The sequence below is a fragment of the Prunus dulcis genome, chromosome 6 (assembly GCF_902201215.1).
Source record: "Prunus dulcis chromosome 6, ALMONDv2, whole genome shotgun sequence".
In the NCBI taxonomy this organism is placed as follows: domain Eukaryota; kingdom Viridiplantae; phylum Streptophyta; class Magnoliopsida; order Rosales; family Rosaceae; genus Prunus; species Prunus dulcis.
The window spans coordinates 2,063,164-2,080,410 of NC_047655.1; the positions used below are offsets into that span (position 1 = coordinate 2,063,164).

The following is a 17,247-nucleotide window of genomic DNA, read 5'->3' on the forward strand; positions in this document are numbered from 1 at the left end:
CACAGAATTGTAGGCTACACCGACGAGTGTGATTTTGCCACGTAATTCTATCCTCTTGGCTTTGCTAAGTTATGATTCATTGATGGTCCTCTAAGCATCTGTCTGCCTGCTTGAGGCCAAACTGTGTCGTATAAATGAAGGAAAATTGGTCGAATGAGGAGTATGTGCGCTTTTTTATGGTGAAACGACCAAACGACAAGAGCAGCAATCTTTTTCTCCTCTTGGGTGACTAAAAAGAATGATTTGTTCTACGTCGTACGTCGTACGTCGTTATCAAATAATTCATTGAGCATTGAACGACTGAGGAGGGAAAATGAGCACTTGGGCAGCTTCTTGTGGCTGGGAAGGGAAAATGACAGAGACTGCTTGTGAACAGAATACAGTGTCATTTTGGCTGACACATTTCACACTAAAATTGGAGCCTGAGGCCCTGTGTTACCGCTTGAACTCATGCTCAAGCTGGGCAGCTGTGCCGCAACAGAAAACAGCACAATCTAAGTCGGGTTCTCATTTTCGTTCTCTAATTTTTAACTCTAGGGAGTTGCCATTTATACTTGCAAATGTTGGTAAATTTATACCAATATTTGTCCCCAAAATTTATACTCAGCAGGCATAGTAATAACGTGCTAAACAAACCCATAATTTGAAGTGGGTCAAAAAAAACTATACAAATATTTATACAAAAGACAAAATTATAACTTACTCAAATGACAAAACTAACCCCAATTTAATCTCAAAAGTCAACTTTGTTATTTAGATCAATTTTAAGATTTAAAACATTAATAAAAAAAATTTTGTAAAAACAATTTAAAATATAAGGAGATGTTCGTACAACTTCTAAAACATCAGGAAGTTTTATTAAAAAATCAAAATATTAAAAAATCAAAAACTTCCAAGGATGTTGGTGTAAACAACTCTTTGTTCTAATAATTTTTCTTTTGAATTTTGTTAATCTTATAACCGGTTTTGAATCCCATAGACGATGATATAAATAAATCACCAAATTAAGGAAAATACCCTTGTAAAATTATCCTAACAACCAATGAAACAATCATGCAAAAATGAACTAGATTATATTACATAACAAATAAGAAGGAACAAGATTCACAACCAAGCATCAAAGACTAATAGAAGCAAAACCACAGAAACAGCCGTAGGAGACAATAGTTCCAAATGCATTAACAAAAAGAAGGTAATTATAATATCCGATAACAAAAACAGCAGTAACCATCCCAAAATATCCAAAATTAACTAAAGAAAGTAAGAAAATATAACATCACTAATATGGAGAAAAAACTACTGCTTGGTGGTGGGTTGGAAAGAAGGAGGGGGGGTTTGTTTCAGACACATCACTTAATCAACTTCCTCCATCTTGCTGCCCTCAGCATCAGCATCAGCGTCCTCCAATGGGGGCATCTCAGCATCACCGTCAACAGCATCGTCGTCAATGCTCAATCCAAGCTTCAACATTCTGTGGATCCTGTTGCCGAAGGTGTTGGGGTCATCAAGGCTGAACCCAGAGGTGAGGAGAGCAGTCTCGAACAGAAGGAGAACAAGGTCCTTCACTGACTTGTCATTCTTGTCTGCATCAGCCCTCTTTCTCAGCTCCTCCATGATGGGGTTCTCTGGGTTGATCTCCATGGTCTTCTTGCTCGACATGTACCCAGCCATGCTGTTATCCCTCAAGGCCTGAGCCTTCATGATTCTTTCCATGTTGGCAGTCCAGCCATACTCGCCTGTCACCAAACAGCAGGGAGAGTCGACCACACGGTCAGACACAACAACCTTCTCCACTCTGTCACCCAAAACATCCTTCACAACCTTGCAGAGTCCCTCAAACTTCTCCTTCAACTCTTCCTTCTTCTTTGCCTCGTCTTCACTCTCATCAAGCTTGAGACCTTCCTTGGTGGCTGAGACAAGCTTCTTGCCCTCAAACTCCTTGAGCTGACCAACAGCGTACTCATCAATAGCATCAACCATGAAGAGGACCTCATATCCCTTCTTCTTCAGCTTCTCAAGGAATGGAGAGTTCTCAACAGCCTTCTTGCTCTCACCGGTGATGTAGTAAATATCGCTCTGGCCCTCCTTCATCCTTGTCACATAGTCCTTGAGACTGGTCATCTCTTCACCGCTCTTGGTGGAGTGATATCTGAGCAACTCAGCAAGCTTTGTCTTGTTCTGGGAGTCCTCATGGATTCCAAGCTTGAGGTTCTTGGAGAATGACTCGTAGAACTTGTTGTAGTCTTCCTTGTTCTCAGCAATCTCTTGGAACATCTCAATGCACTTCTTCACCAAGTTTTTACGGATGACCTTCAAGATCTTGTTTTGCTGCAACATCTCTCTTGAAATGTTAAGAGGGAGATCCTCAGAGTCCACAATACCCTTAACAAAGCCAAGGTATTCAGGGATCAGCTCCTCACAGTTGTCCATGATGAAGACACGGCGGACATAGAGCTTGATGTTATTGGGCTTCTTCCTTGTGTCAAAGAGATCAAACGGAGCCCTCTTGGGAACAAAAAGGATGGCCTTGAACTCAAGCTGACCCTCAACTGAAAAGTGCTTCACAGAAAGGTGCTCCTCCCAGTCATTGGTAAGACTCTTGTAGAAAGCTGAATACTCTTCCTTAGTGATCTCCTCTGGCTTCCTCATCCAGATAGGTTTTTGCTTGTTCACCAAAGACCACTCATGTGACACTTCCTGGATCTTCTTCTTTTTCTTCTCCTCTTTTTCTTTCTCTTCATCAACATCCTCAACCTTTCCTTCCTCTTCCTTCTTTTCTTCCTCATCTTCGTCATCAGAAATCTCCTTCTCAGTGGTCTTCTCAATCCAGAGTGAGATTGGGTAGCTGATGAACTCAGAGTGCTTTTTAACCAAATCCTTGAGGCGGCGCTCTTCAAGGTACTCAAGCTGGTCCTCCTTGAGGTGAAGAGTAATCTTTGTACCCCTGCCGAGAACCTCACCAGAGTTGTCTCTGGTGACTGTGAATGAGCCTCCAGCTTGAGACTCCCACACATATTGCTCATCATCATTGTGCTTGGTGGTAACAATGACCTTGTCTGCAACAAGATAAGCAGAATAGAACCCAACACCAAACTGACCGATCATGCTAACATCAGCACCAGCGGCCAAAGCTTCCATAAATTCCTTGGTGCCAGACCTTGCAATGGTACCGAGGTTGTTCACCAAATCTGACAAGACAAAATAAGAACAAAACCATTAAGCACAATACAACAATTGGAATAACACAGATAACAAATTGTCTAACACAAATCAACTTACCAGCTTTGGTCATCCCAATACCACTGTCAATAATAGTCAAGGTATTGTTGGCTTTGTCAGGGATGATGTGGATAAAGAGGTCTGGCTGACCATCGAGCTTGCTCTTGTCAGTCAAACTCTCAAATCTAATCTTGTCAAGAGCCTACAAACAGAGCATTACACGATGAGTAAACGTGAAAAAAATATATGGGACAATTTATTATAACTAAGCTAAAGGAAGTTCAATTCGCTACATAGTTTTTCAACATCAATTCACCAGGAGCCAGGAACACTAAAGACAATTTAGATAGCGATTTCAAAATCATGCCTGCAACTTAAATATTTTTGTGCAACTTAAATATTTTTTTAAAACCTTATTATATTCAACTTACAAACTTTTAACACATACTAAAAGAGAATAAAAAGGGCAAACAGGATAGCAAACTTCTGATAGTATGAGAAACTCAAATACTCAATTGACATTCAATATCACTATCATTATCATTAAAAATGAAACAAATACCCAAAGAACTAATCAAAACCCTAATGTGAAATCAAAACCCAGAAATCCATAAGCAGATAAGCCACAGTGTTTTTAAGCCATAACAGAACAACTAAATCAAAAACCCCAAATCCTGTTCTCAAACTTTTAACTAAAAAAGTAACGACTAAAGAAGAAATAAATTAGTTTCATCCCATATTAAAACGAGCATAAACCCCAGCATAAAAATTAACATGTTCAGATCTCTAACCTAAGCCATACAAACTAAATCGTTGAATTTAAAACGTTCACAAGCAAAACACAAAGATTCATACAATAAACACTAGAAAATACTGAAATGATAAATCGGGATAAGAATAAAAGGTGAAAATACGTACATCGGAGGCGTTACTTATGAGCTCACGGAGAAAGATCTCCTTGTTGCTGTAGAAGGTGTTGATGATCAAACTCAGAAGCTGGTTGATCTCGGCCTGGAAGGCAAACGTCTCAGTCTCCGCCATTGATGTTGTATATTAGGGATTAAAGGAGATCTAGGGTTTTGGAGAAGCAGAGAGGTCGAAGACGACGTAAAAATGAAGACAGAGGAGGTAGTGAATATTTGGGCTTTGAAGAGTGAAGGAAGCGAGCATTATATAGGAGACTTGACTAGGGTTTCTAGATCCTTCTATCGCTAATTAATTGGATCTGATTTTTTGATATGTTTTTTCGGAGTTTTGTTTCGCGTACGCGTTGGGGAATTCCTTTTCTGTTAGACCCGGGCTGTTGTGCTGCCACGTGGATAGTCTAGATTGTTCGCAAGAGGGGTCTTTGGGCTTATAAGAGAGAAAAGGAGGGCCCAATAAGAGAATCCAAACACAAAAGGGGAAAGTTCCTCTGTTTTGATCCTAAACTTGCCAAGAAGTTTGGTGGAAGACCTAACTTTTGAGGTCTTCACGTTTGAATGGTTCTTCTGCTTTTTCTTTTTTCTTGTTTTCTAAGAAAAGAATCTAGTAATTTCCAAGTATGGATAAAAAGGGGGGTTTCGAGTTATTTATCAGTAACTATAATTTTCATAACAAATTATAAATGCATCATTCGTCTAACAGTTGCATGCATATAAAACTAAATTCATTCCCTTCATGCTACTTTGATCTTGTAGGTTATAAAATTGTGTATACTTAACTCAAAAGCTTTTGGCATATACTTATGTTTTGCATATTGTAACCAGAACACTTTTATTTTTACCATTCATACTTTTCATGACTCTTGATTTTATAAAATTATAGTTTGATTTGGCCGGATGATTGATCAAACCAAATTGATTTCATAAAAAATTTGACGGATTAGTTATCCTTTCAATTTTATTCGTAATAAAAACTTTAGCTTCTCGAAATTATATGTCATTTTTTATTTTGTTATTTGAACTTCCTTGATTATGAATTCCCTTAAACTTTCAATACGCACTAATGTCCTATTGCTATTAATTATTTCAATATTTCATCTATTCAAGTTGGGACTTGCTTGACCCATCTTTATCGTGATGGAAAAGAATAAAAATTATGATATAATTAACGGTTAGAACAACACCAATATGAAGTCAAAATTTAGGAGAGTTCAAAATCAGATTGAAAGTCTGAAGGGCAAATTGAACGAGATCGAAAATTCGGAAGCATTGCTAAATTTTTTTTCCAAAATGAATAATCTTTGATTACTATCCGTTGACTCCAAGTCTTTCTTTTCATATTGGTCAAAGTGAAGTTTTATCAAAATTTCGCACTCTACCGACTTCCTTATGTCCATCCAAAACAACGGTCCATAGACCGCTCCCTGGACATTGGAACATATTAGCAAAATTCTCCATGTTTTCTCTCAAGCTTCGACCTTTCCCTGTTTATCCGTTATCTCCAAATTCTTCCACTCTCCCAATTGGCAAATGGAAGCTCTCTCATTTCGAAGCTTACTTCAACTCCCATCTACTCTCAGAACTCCAAGGTAAAACTCATCCTCTCAATTCAGGAATTCATTCAATAATGGCAATCAAACTGAATAAAACCAAAATTCTGTTCTTTACTGCTTTTATTGAATTCCAATATTGTAAATTGCTTTTCATTGTCCTGATTGGAGTTAAATTGGCATCTGGCAATTTCAAGTGATCAAAATTTATGTCATCTGTCATTTGATTATGCTTCATAAATTCATGTTTTGGTTTCAGTTTTTTGAGTGTCTATTGGTTATGTTATTGTGCATAAAGCAGTTATGTTGAGAAAGAGCAACCTAAGAACACCGTGGCTAAGAACTTGCATGAAAGACTTCACTCATCAGCACCCAAAAGATTACCAAGAAGGCTGCTTTTGCAGTTTATGGGATTCTCTCCAATCCTTTCACATCCTGTTTTTGCTGCACCAGTGCCAGGGATGAAGGAACCTGAAGTCATTCGGTAAAATTTTGTATGTGGGTCTTTGTTTATTTCCATTTCTGTTCCCATTTTGTACTTGAAATTTAAGCTCAAATTTGGAGCCAGCTTCTTATTCAAAGAAAAAAAAAAAGGGAAGTGTGAGTCTCATATGCAATGTTGTTTCGAATTTGAAGCGTCCAGGACCTTAAAGCTTCCCAGCGGTGTGAGGATTCAAGGTACATAGTCTACAGAATTCTAAAGATTCCATATGATAATTGCTCAAGAATGATTTTGGGGTATTTGATATGTTGTTCATTGATGTGGTCTGACACTTTAGACATTAAGAATTAATTTGCATGAATAAGATGTTCAATGATTATGCAGTATTGCCCATTGGCATTATCTCTTTCCATATTCTGCAAAATGAATATCTGTGCCTGGTCTGTGACTTGAATTTCATTTGCTCCATGCATGATCTTTTCATACTGAATAACCATTTAAGATATGAGATGTGGTCTTTCCATGAGTTATTTTATGTCATTTATGCTCTAAATGTTGAAACTGTATGGAACTCAGTGACTTGCCCATTAGATAAAATGTCATACTTTAACCAAGAAAAAAGGTTTGTTCGTTCTGAGGTTAACATTAATCCCAGGTTTCCTTTTTGAATGACCATTTAAGACATGAGAGTGCTGTTTTTATTGTATGACATCTGAGCTCCCAATGTTGAAAATTTGTACATGGAATTGAGTCACATTCCCATTGGATAAATTTCATACTTCAACTTAGTAGAAAGGGATCTTGCATGCGTATAATCAGTTTTGTTCTTTTAGGTTAATGTTAATCCATAGTTTCCTTTCTGTAGAGATTGTTGAAGGGCAAGGATCAGTAGCCAACGAAGGAGATTTGGTTGAAATTAACTATGTATGCAGGCGCACAAATGGATATTTTGTTCATAGGTGGACTCTGTACATTCCGTTGAATTTATGATCAATGCCATTTGTATAAATTCCTTGCTTCCGTTATATCATACCTCGGTCTTCAACTTTCCTGAATGGAATATGTTTTGGTGTAGCACTGTAGATCAATTCAGTGGAGAAAGCACACCTGTGATACTTCCTTTGGATGAAAAACAGGTTAGTTATTGTTTCATTGACACATGTGGAGTCCCTTTGATGATCATGCTATTAATGTGTTACATAATCGCTCATTCAGATTATAGCAGGCTTGAAGGAGGTTCTAGTTGGCATGCGGATTGGCGGTATGTTCTAATATAAAGCTGCAATTTTTAACAACCGGAGGATCCGCTTATGTCATATGCTGGGTTTTAACTCTTTTTTAAGATGATGGTAAAAAAAAAAAATTTAAAAAGACAAAGTACAGTTTTTGAATGATCTCCACCTGATTATCATCCTTGGCTCCCTGCTTCTGGCTTGATTTTTTTCCCCATTCTTCTGTACTTCAGAATTTACTACTTGAATAGGGCATCTTGAAAAAATTTCACCATCCATAATGTTTCTTATGTTGGTTGATCTGAGTTAGAAGGATTGGAAATATAAATAAGCTAGAAAATATTGTATCCTCTTCATGTCTTGGAAATTGGTATGATGTATAAGGCTAATGTTATTAACCTACAGATAATCTGTTTTCAGTTTTGCTATCACTTGCAGAGACTTATTAAAAGCACTCACATTCTGAATATGCTTACTTTTCAGGAAAGAGAAGAGCATTGATACCTCCTTATGTGGGTTACATAAATGAAAACTTAAAACCAATTCCTGAAGAGGTAAAACCCAACAATCATGATTCATTTCCTGAACTTTGTTGTTAAATGGGTTCTTTTTGCCCACAGAACTAAAATAATATACACTTGTGTGTGTTGGTTGCAGTTTGGCCCTAGACGCAGCCTTTTGTCTCATGTAAACGAGCCCTTGATATTTGAGGTGCAGCTCTTGAAAGTGCTATGAGTTTAACTTCATAACATGCATTCAAAACACTTGTACCAACATTCTTTGTTCTAAGTTTTTGCACCTGAATGATTTATAACTACTGGGACCTTTGATCCCAAGATTACCTTGAATATACATTATTTTTCATGACCTTGACAGATTCTTGCAGAAGTTGCATGAAAACTGCAGTCTTTAATATTTACAATGCATTGCAAGTGGATTGGCAAAAAAATTTCCAAGTTCAAACTATTTTAAAGAAATACTTGAAAAATGACATTTTGAGATGCTGCTAGATGTTTGCCTTCATCTGCGGCTCAATGAGACTCACATATATCAACATGCATCGAGTGTTTATGTTACTGTCGATGCATATAGGATTCATAATGAGACATGTATCTACAACATGCATCGAGCGTGAAAGCAACCTTAACAGAAGCGTACATACGAAACTTGTATGAGTTACAATCCATGACAGCTGATAGCTTGGGTAAACTCAGAATTCAATCTTCATCTTGGAGTTTCCCTTCTTGAGTAATCTCCTCTCTCTATTATTCATGTGGTTTTTAGATGACTTTCTCTTAGAACTATGCGTGGTTAAAGAGTTCAACTTCAAGGGCCAAATGACTTACTTAGCATTACAATATTCAATAGTAACTATGGAGAGAGAGGTTATGAGTTGAAATCTCGTACTTGTGTTGATAAAAGAAAAATAGTTAAACTCTGTTAGCTCATGTTTTATTTTGAAGGCAAGTTGATGGTGAGTTTAAATAAGGAAAAGGCATACAAAATCCTATCTTTGATTCAAGGTTCAAGCTTTGAAATTGAATGATCACATTAAACATGCAAATCCAAATTACTCTTTCCCTCTGTTTTTCTTTTCTTTTTTTATAATTGCCTCTACCTTTTTTATTTTATTATTATTTTTTATAAATAGGAATTAGGAACCCCAAAAAGGAGAGAGAGAGGAAAAAAAAAAAAGGCCCAATGACCCCCATCCCATCTCAGAAAAATTTAAATAAAAACAGAGAAAATACAAAATATTAAAAACAAAACAAAACCACCAGCAGCAGCCAAGCCTTGCTTACTTCATAAGCCTCTACGGCCACGGTCATTCCGAAACACAGAGAGTCACAGACCAACCGCATCGCCATATATGTCAACCTAAAAGACGTTTCGACAAAGAATCTCACAATCAAAACCAAAAAAAACAGAAACGTGTTTTTTTTTTTTTTTTTTTCAAAATTTTAAATTCTCAGAAAGCTTAAAGCCAGCGACTGTTTGGTGAAGCAAGGAAACAATGCAAAAGATGGCACAGGAATGGTTTTCGCAGAGCGGTAGCGGCGCTGACGAATCGCAGAATACCTCGTCTTCCTTGTTAGCCGATTGGAACTCCTATGCCGCTTCACAATCTACAGATGAGAGCTCCTCCTTGGGCCTGGGCTTCGATCTCGAATCTGCGGTCCGTTCTGCTAACGATACCGTTTCAGGGACTTTCAGCGTGTATGTTCATATCTGATCTTAGTCTCCTGCCAAATTAACTCAGCATTTTACTTACGGTATACTTATTTATGGGTGAATTTGGTAATGGGTTTTTGATTTTGTGTATTTTTAAGTGAATTTGATAATTGGGTTTTGATATTGTGCATATTTAGTTGAACTTGATTATGGATTTTGATCCCTGCCTATATATAAGTGAATTTGATATTAGGATTAATGACAGTGGTGCATATTTAGGTGAATTTGATAGTGAGTTTTTGAAATTATTGTATAACTAGGTGAATCTGATATTGGGTTTTTGTATGTGTATATATTAAGGTGAATCTGATATGGAGATTTTGGTTTTAAGGGGTTTAGGAACTGGTGGATTTGTAGAATAAGCTGTTCCGTTTGACCTATTTTGTAAAATTTGTGACAGGGATTATGTATGCTATAGATTTTGATGATGGACATTTTGATTTTTGTTCTTGGATCTGTGATTTTTTTTGGACGAAGGATCTGTGATTAGTATTTGATTGAATGCATCATAATGCTTATGTTGCTTCATTGGCTGATTTAGGGTCTATGCATTTGTTTCTGATTGTAAGATTGGACTTTAGTGAATTGAAGAATTGTCTTATACAATGAAGGTTCTTTTTTTTTTTTTGGTCGAACAATGAAGGTTCATATTGTGTCTGATATAAGTTGTAGGAGTTGTGGAGGGTCCTGGCTGAGATATAAGTTGCAATGAAAAAATTAGCTGAAAGTGGAGCGAATTTAAGTTAGTTGAATTTATAAACTGAATATGTGTGCCGCCGCTTTAAAGGATTATAAGGGATCTGCAAAATTCACACGGGGTTTTAAGTGGAAACCTATTATAAGGGATCTGCAAAATTCACACTGGGTTTTAAGTGGAAACCTAGGCTTTTATCTCTTAATTGTCATTCTTCCGAAATCAAAACTAAGCAAGACTCAAAGCCAACAATTGTTTCAATAATTATGTTGTTCGTGGATGATGGGCAGAAAGGTTATCCTGCCAATAGGGCTTATAGACAAGAATCAGGAGTTAGGGGAAAAAAGGGTGGGGTGGTGGACTGTAATTTGCTTAATCACCTGTATTCTGTTGTTCTACCCCTACCTTAGTGTTGTATAATTTCCCTACCCCTATTGAAAAAACAAGTTTGAGATGAAAGTAAATGTTTATTCATTTTCTGGGTTTTATCTCATAATTGATGGAGTCTTTGTGTGATTTCATTGATACTTGTTTAGGGTTTCCAAAGGAGTGAGAGATCTACCTGGGAACCTCCAATCTGCCACTAGCACTGTCCCTTCAGGAAAAGCTCTCATGTATTTTGGCTTGTTTCTAGCAACTGGGGTGTTCTTTGTTTTTATCGCATTTACCATGTTCCTTCCTGTCATGGTGTTGATGCCTCAGAAGTTTGCTATCTGCTTTACACTTGGGTGTGCCTTTATTATTGCATCATTCTTTGCACTCAAAGGCCCGAAGAATCAGCTTGTTCACATGTCTTCAAGAGAGGTAACTATATCATATATGTACCTATTCTATTTGTGTAACCTGTACCAAGCATCACACGTCTAATGATATACTTATTGTTTTCTTTTCCACAATTTATGCAGAGACTTCCATTTACATTTGGATTTTTAGGCAGTATGGCGGGCACCATATATGTATCCATGGTGCTCCACAGCTACATTCTCTCTGTGCTCTTCTCTGTGATACAGGTATCAAATTCTTTTCCATCCTTCTGACAATTTGAATCTTTTTTCTCCTGGCTGACGATCCCTGCTTTTTAATCTGTTTTGATATCTCTAATTGTTATATTAATCAGGAAATTTTTTATTAAAAAAAATGTTCATAAAGATAGTTAATTATCCTAAGTGACACTGAAACTCATGTTCAAATGAAACTATCAGGTTCTGGCACTTGCATACTATGCTGTTTCATACTTTCCCGGTGGATCTGCGGGTTTGAAGTTCCTATCTTCTGCTCTTACGTCTTCAGTCATGAGATGTTTTGGGAGGTGACATTGACCTCTTCTATTTTTATGCTTGTTGCCTTGTATATTTCTTCCGATTTTTGTCAGTCTAGTTGATGTTTGGGATGATCCGAAACACATTTCCGAGTTGAAGCTATCATGTTAAAAATTTAAGAGTTTATTTCTTTTTCTTTTTCTACCCTGAAGATGCATGTGGAAAGTTGAAAGTGCACCTTTATTTGCCAAGATTTATTTGGTTTTGATAAACATCGATTTTAGATCAATTGGAGAGAAATCTGGCAAGATTTGTAGTTTTTGAATTGCTATCTATTTTCCCTTTGAAAATGAGGGGACATAAAATGCTGGTGAGTGGTAACAAGAATACAAGTGAAAACCAAAATGATGTTATGTGTGATTAAGTCTTTGGGGAGGATTCTGTTGTATGCTGAATTCTGAGATTCTATTTGGGAAAACAGAGCTGATGCTTGAAGATGCAAGCCCTCTGAGATCCGCCTTTGTATCTTTGTTGAGTGGCTCCCTCGTTTTAAAGCTAACATGGACAACGCGAATACACCATTGTCTTGGGTTTCTGGGTTTTTTTTACCTGGGCCCAAACTTAGATAATTTATTACTCTTGTATGAACCCAACTTATTTGGGAATTGGGCTCGTCCATTCAGCCATTCATGGTAATAGAGACATAATGGCTTAATCACATAAAACTCTATAAATTCTATGGTTAATTTCAAGTTGGTAGGCTCGTCCATTCAGCCATTCATGGTAATAGAGACATAATGGCTTAATCACATAAAACTCTATAAATTCTATGGTTAATTTCAAGTTGGTACATAATCTTTGAAGACTCTACAAACTCATACACAATTTTTTATTTTATTTTTCTAAAACCTTACATATAAGTACATCTGTCACTTAGAGCGTTAGTTTATAGGGTCTCATTTAAGTAATTCTATGTACTAATCAGATTGCTCACCGCATCTTTTACATATATGAGATTGCTCACTAGCAAAGTAAGTTCGTGTGGACACTTGTGGGAGAGATATGATTAGTAAATATAGTGCAATTAGTTTATCAAAAAATTGTTTTATCATCTTTTAAAAAATACAAAAACACAATGCGTTCCAACGCTTAGTCTACAAATTTTGACTATTAAAGGTTGGTTTAGAATGGCTACAAGTGGCGCTTTAGGAAAAGGAACAAGTTTAATAAGCAATACTAAGTCCCAAGATCATCCTCTACCTCACACCCATTATCACTCTTAATCTTTATTAGTGGTGAGGCTAATGACAACGATATAAAATGTTTAAAAGTAGGGTGCAAACACCAAAACCCAGGAATCATGGAAAGATGAGGACAGCAAGATTATTACTTGGCGACAAGGATTTGACCTTTGATATGGAGCTTATGCAAGAGAATGCATTGTATATGTTAAAGCCTTTGTTTTTGTAATGAAAAAATTATTGAGAAACGAGAAGGAAGAAAGGAAGAGCCATCTTCTCCACTAAGCAAAACAAAGCAAAAAACAAAGAGGCAAAGTGATGGGTTTTAATGATCAAATGGCATCATGAGATTATATTAAGCAAAACCCAAAAAGGCTAAGCCAAGTTAGTGTTCAAATGGTGAATCTTAATTAAGCATTTTCAATCTTTCTTGGGCAGCCAATCTGACTAGGTTAAAGGAAATAAATGTGAAGACAATAATAATATTTGGTCTATCAATAAGCCAGTCACTGATTGCTAAAGCATTATTATCATATCAGAGATTGGATGGTGGATTAGATCTTAATTAAAAGTGACCTAAAAGATGCTTTGGTGCTTCACGCAGTCAAGTTCTATCAGTGTTCAAATGCAAATTGCTACCCCAATCATGCATTCCAATTGACTTGACTGTTGAAAGCTACCAAGGATGTGTGGGCCTTTTAGGATAAATAATAATTCAGATTTATACCATTTTAATTGCCAAAATAGACATGGGTTTGGTACATGATAAGAGTCTCCTTCTGCAGACATTGGGTAAGAAGAAAACTATTTTCTGCTGAACTACCATGCAATTTATGGTCCATGGAGTTGGAAGTCTGTTTTGAACCAAAAAAGTTTCTGTATGCATGTGGTAACTAGTCACTTACAATAGACATCATGTATTGGAATTGATAAGTAATTTTTTAGTGTGATTTTAATGTTGTGATATCAATCCATTCATGTTATAACCCGTATATATTTATTAATGCTATACTTTAAAGTATAAACTCGTCGTCCCTTACTTTTTATGATTTGAGTAAATTGGTCAATAATATTATTGAGAAGCAGATTTATCTTTTGCAATATGTCAATAGCCAAGTGTACTAACAAGACTCATCGTAATCGAGAGTCCATAGTAACACAAGTCAGTGTGTCACGATCAAATACAAGATTTTCTTGCAATTGAAAAGTAAAAATTGAAATTTTATGGACAATCACATTAGTTTTCAGTTTAATGATTAGACTTACTAAGCCAACGATAATATGGTATAACAATATTTTTCTTGTTTTAGACGGCCGTAGACTGTATATAATAGATTTTGCTAGGCATGACAAATCTTGTTGGATCGATAATAGACCTTATTGTTATTTTGAGATTAAAAAAAGTTTAGACTGAGAACCATATGATCATGATATAACAATCTATATAAATATGTTTCTAGACCGTATAGAATTGGTAGATAGATGGGATCACCTATACTATAACTATAGTCTATAGGCATGACAACTCTTGTTGGATTGATATGTTTAGATTGAAAAAGTTTAGGGTTCTATCCAATTGGCCAACTCCATAGCACGTGTGCCAAGAGCCAATGACAAAAAGTCTCTCTATGATTGGTACTACTATGGTAGACCATTCAAGGGTCCACTTGTACAATTCCAAAGAAACTCTCTCTCACTTATATTCACTATCAGCAATGCAGCATAGGATGGGATGGGAAGCCATTTTATATGTTCAAAATTTCATTTTTATTTTCATTTATATTAGCGATATTGGAAAAGGGACGATCCGAACACTGAATCTCTAACTCGAAAATAAATGCTTTAACCAATTGAGCTACAAACCTAGCATTGAAGTTCAAAATTTGCTTACCCACCACCCTTCTTCCACTCTCTCTCAAACACACATGTGCAACCCTCATGCCAAAACCAGAAACTGACAAGATAAGTTAATAAAATGCACCAAGGGAGGTTGTAACATGGCACCAACAAACCAGAAAAGCATGATGTTCATAAACTAAGACCACAACAAACATAAATATATTATAATTTCTACTCTTTTGCATCATGCAGCAGCAGTCAGTAGAAGAACTAAATTCCCAGTGCCATGAGCAAAACCAGAAGGGAGGGTCAAAGATCGATCTCAGATTCCTACAACTATTGGTTGTGAATATATCATATACGGGATGGGATCTGAAATCTAAAAGAGATTGTGATTCAGATCCAAACCACTTTCCTCATATTTTCATAACCTAGCTATAGTGTGGTGTAATAATTGACATGAACAACATGCAAATTATCAATAATTTTGCACAAGGAAAAAAAGGACAAAATATGACTATACGAATTACTGCTAAGTGAAAAAAGTGACATCACATCCATTCGTGCATACCAAATAATCTTTATAGTTTTTTGCTTCTAGGACAGAAAGCCTTTATCAGCGGCCTTTTCACAAAAGAAAATTATTATAATTAAAAGAAGAAGAAGAAGAAGAAGAAGTGGGGTTGGAAAGGGACCATTTCAGTTAATGTCTTTCTAGCCTATATCTATATATAACATTATAGATGATGTCCTTCTCCCTTCTTTTGATGTTACTTGTTGGTGCACCTTTATATTTCTAGAGATCTTTCTCTTTTTACACTTTTTATTATCAAATGTTATTCTTTCATATATAAATTTTTATAATAAAAAAATGGGTAAAACTTAATATTCATCTATGAAAGCATGAAAGAAACAACCACAAGGTGAGGTGCGATTGGCAAACCGCTACCTTCAGATGGGTGAGCTACCTGGTGCCTCAATGGCAGGAGTTCGAAACCCATTAGAAGCACTTTGTGGCCAGAAACAAGCTGAATCCCAAGCCAGAATTAATCCTACCCTTCGGGTGTGGGGACACCTTATGGTATTTACCAAAAGAAAGAATGATAGAAACACAAGGGGAGAAGATTGAAAGTTTCCCATGAGTATCTTCCTAATGAAGCTCATGGGCTCCATATATTTATTAGAGATGATTTCGTTATGAAATGTAAGGTGTAGAATAACCAAGAGAAAGTGAAAGATAATTTACAGTTGAAATTTGGTAAGGATCTTTTAATCAAATCAAGGGTATTGTTCAAAACCCTGAGTGGTCTTTATCAGTAAATATTTTTATGGACCATGCATGGTGATGGTGATGGTGTTTGTTTAACTGCAATTTTCAACTGTGCTCAATTTCTGTTAAAAAAAGTCATAATCATCTCGGGGTTAGTCTTAATATGAAAGGAAGCATATTACTACCACCACACATTAATCCCAAGTCCCAACAAACAAACATGCAAAGGCCAATAATTTTATTAAACTCCAAAGGAGCCCGTGACATGATAAGGCTAATTGCAAGGTTGGCAAGAGCGCCTAAACCCATCTGCAATATTTTAAACAAAGCTGTCTTGTTTTGTTTTGTTTTGTGGAGGTAATTTGGTTTTGATTTGTGACTAATTATAATACTAATTAACAACTCTGAGTTGGTGTGACTTTGTTCCTTCCAAACGAGGCCACCATTCCTTTCTTCGTTTTCTTTTAATCCTTCACAGCAAAGACCGCCCGACAGCATGAAGTTTAATTAATTTAAACATTTTTACATTTTTATTTTGCACATATTCCTCACTTCACTTCCATGTGCACTTCACTTCTCCAGCAGATTCTACAAGTTTTATTTTATTTTAATTTTTTATAAAATAAAAAAAAACTACACATCCCCATCCTGCCTGTACAGAATAATAATAACCACTCCAGTTCCCTCAAATTCATATAACTTTGCATTAAATAAATAAAAATATCCATTTTATTTCACCTTAATCTTAATTAACCAAAACCCAGCTGACCTTTTTTAAAATTGGTCAATATTCAAATCAAATTCTTGATTTTTTTAATTTTAATTTTACTGCTGCTGCATATGTGATGAAGTTATTAATTGAACAGAATGTGTTTTCTTCAATTGCACAGGCACATGGTACTAGCCTAGAAGCACCACAGACTTTGCTGCAGTGCAGCAGCAGCTATCAAAGATATGGCTGGCTCAGCAAATGTTACTGGCCACAAAAATTTATGGACCACAATTTGGGGGCTCCTGCCCTGCCTTATTTAAGAAGATGCTGCCCTCTTGATTAACAGTTCCAGAGCTAAATCCATTGAATAAGTTGTTGCTGTTTCTGGTTGGTTTTGGTGACTAAGCTATCACTGTCTGAGAGCTAATCCATTAAACTGAACATCTCCTGCAGGGATGATGAGGCTGATTTTACTCTTCAGTATATCATTCAAATCCCACTATAAAAACATGTCAGTGTTTCTTCTCCAACCAATATAATTGGATAGATGGGATGAAAACATATGCCTAAAAAGAGGAAACAAGATAGTTTAACTGTCAAAATGAGCAATAAAAAAGGGAAAGGGAAGGTTCTT

At 36.3% G+C, this 17,247-nt stretch overlaps 3 protein-coding genes across 5 annotated transcripts; 2 read left to right on the forward strand and 1 right to left on the reverse strand.

Annotated features, from left to right (window-relative positions):
- Positions 1-1,057: 1,057 nt before the first annotated feature.
- LOC117629610 (heat shock protein 90-2) lies at positions 1,058-4,497 on the reverse strand. The gene is made up of 3 exons (XM_034362142.1): positions 4,138-4,497; positions 3,280-3,421; positions 1,058-3,188 (listed from the first exon to the last, which is right to left on the reverse strand). The coding sequence occupies exons 1-3, from the start codon at positions 4,258-4,260 to the stop codon at positions 1,354-1,356; spliced, it is 2,100 nt and encodes a 699-aa protein (XP_034218033.1). The 5' UTR covers positions 4,261-4,497; the 3' UTR covers positions 1,058-1,353.
- Positions 4,498-5,555: 1,058 nt separating this feature from the next.
- On the forward strand, positions 5,556-8,236 carry LOC117631562 (peptidyl-prolyl cis-trans isomerase FKBP16-1, chloroplastic). Of its 3 annotated transcripts, none has more exons than XM_034364791.1 (8): positions 5,556-5,731; positions 5,994-6,176; positions 6,261-6,370; positions 7,000-7,093; positions 7,210-7,270; positions 7,350-7,395; positions 7,850-7,920; positions 8,024-8,236. In XM_034364791.1, the coding sequence occupies exons 1-8, from the start codon at positions 5,673-5,675 to the stop codon at positions 8,099-8,101; spliced, it is 702 nt and encodes a 233-aa protein (XP_034220682.1). In that variant the 5' UTR covers positions 5,556-5,672; the 3' UTR covers positions 8,102-8,236. The 3 variants fall into 3 exon arrangements, with proteins under 3 accessions (XP_034220682.1, XP_034220683.1, XP_034220684.1); XM_034364792.1 differs by having other exon boundaries at positions 6,336-6,370; XM_034364793.1 differs by having other exon boundaries at positions 5,628-5,731; positions 5,952-6,176.
- An 800-nt stretch (positions 8,237-9,036) lies between these two features.
- On the forward strand, positions 9,037-11,876 carry LOC117632984 (protein transport protein SFT2). The gene is made up of 4 exons (XM_034366639.1): positions 9,037-9,583; positions 10,829-11,096; positions 11,198-11,302; positions 11,495-11,876. The coding sequence occupies exons 1-4, from the start codon at positions 9,381-9,383 to the stop codon at positions 11,603-11,605; spliced, it is 687 nt and encodes a 228-aa protein (XP_034222530.1). The 5' UTR covers positions 9,037-9,380; the 3' UTR covers positions 11,606-11,876.
- Positions 11,877-17,247: the final 5,371 nt, after the last annotated feature.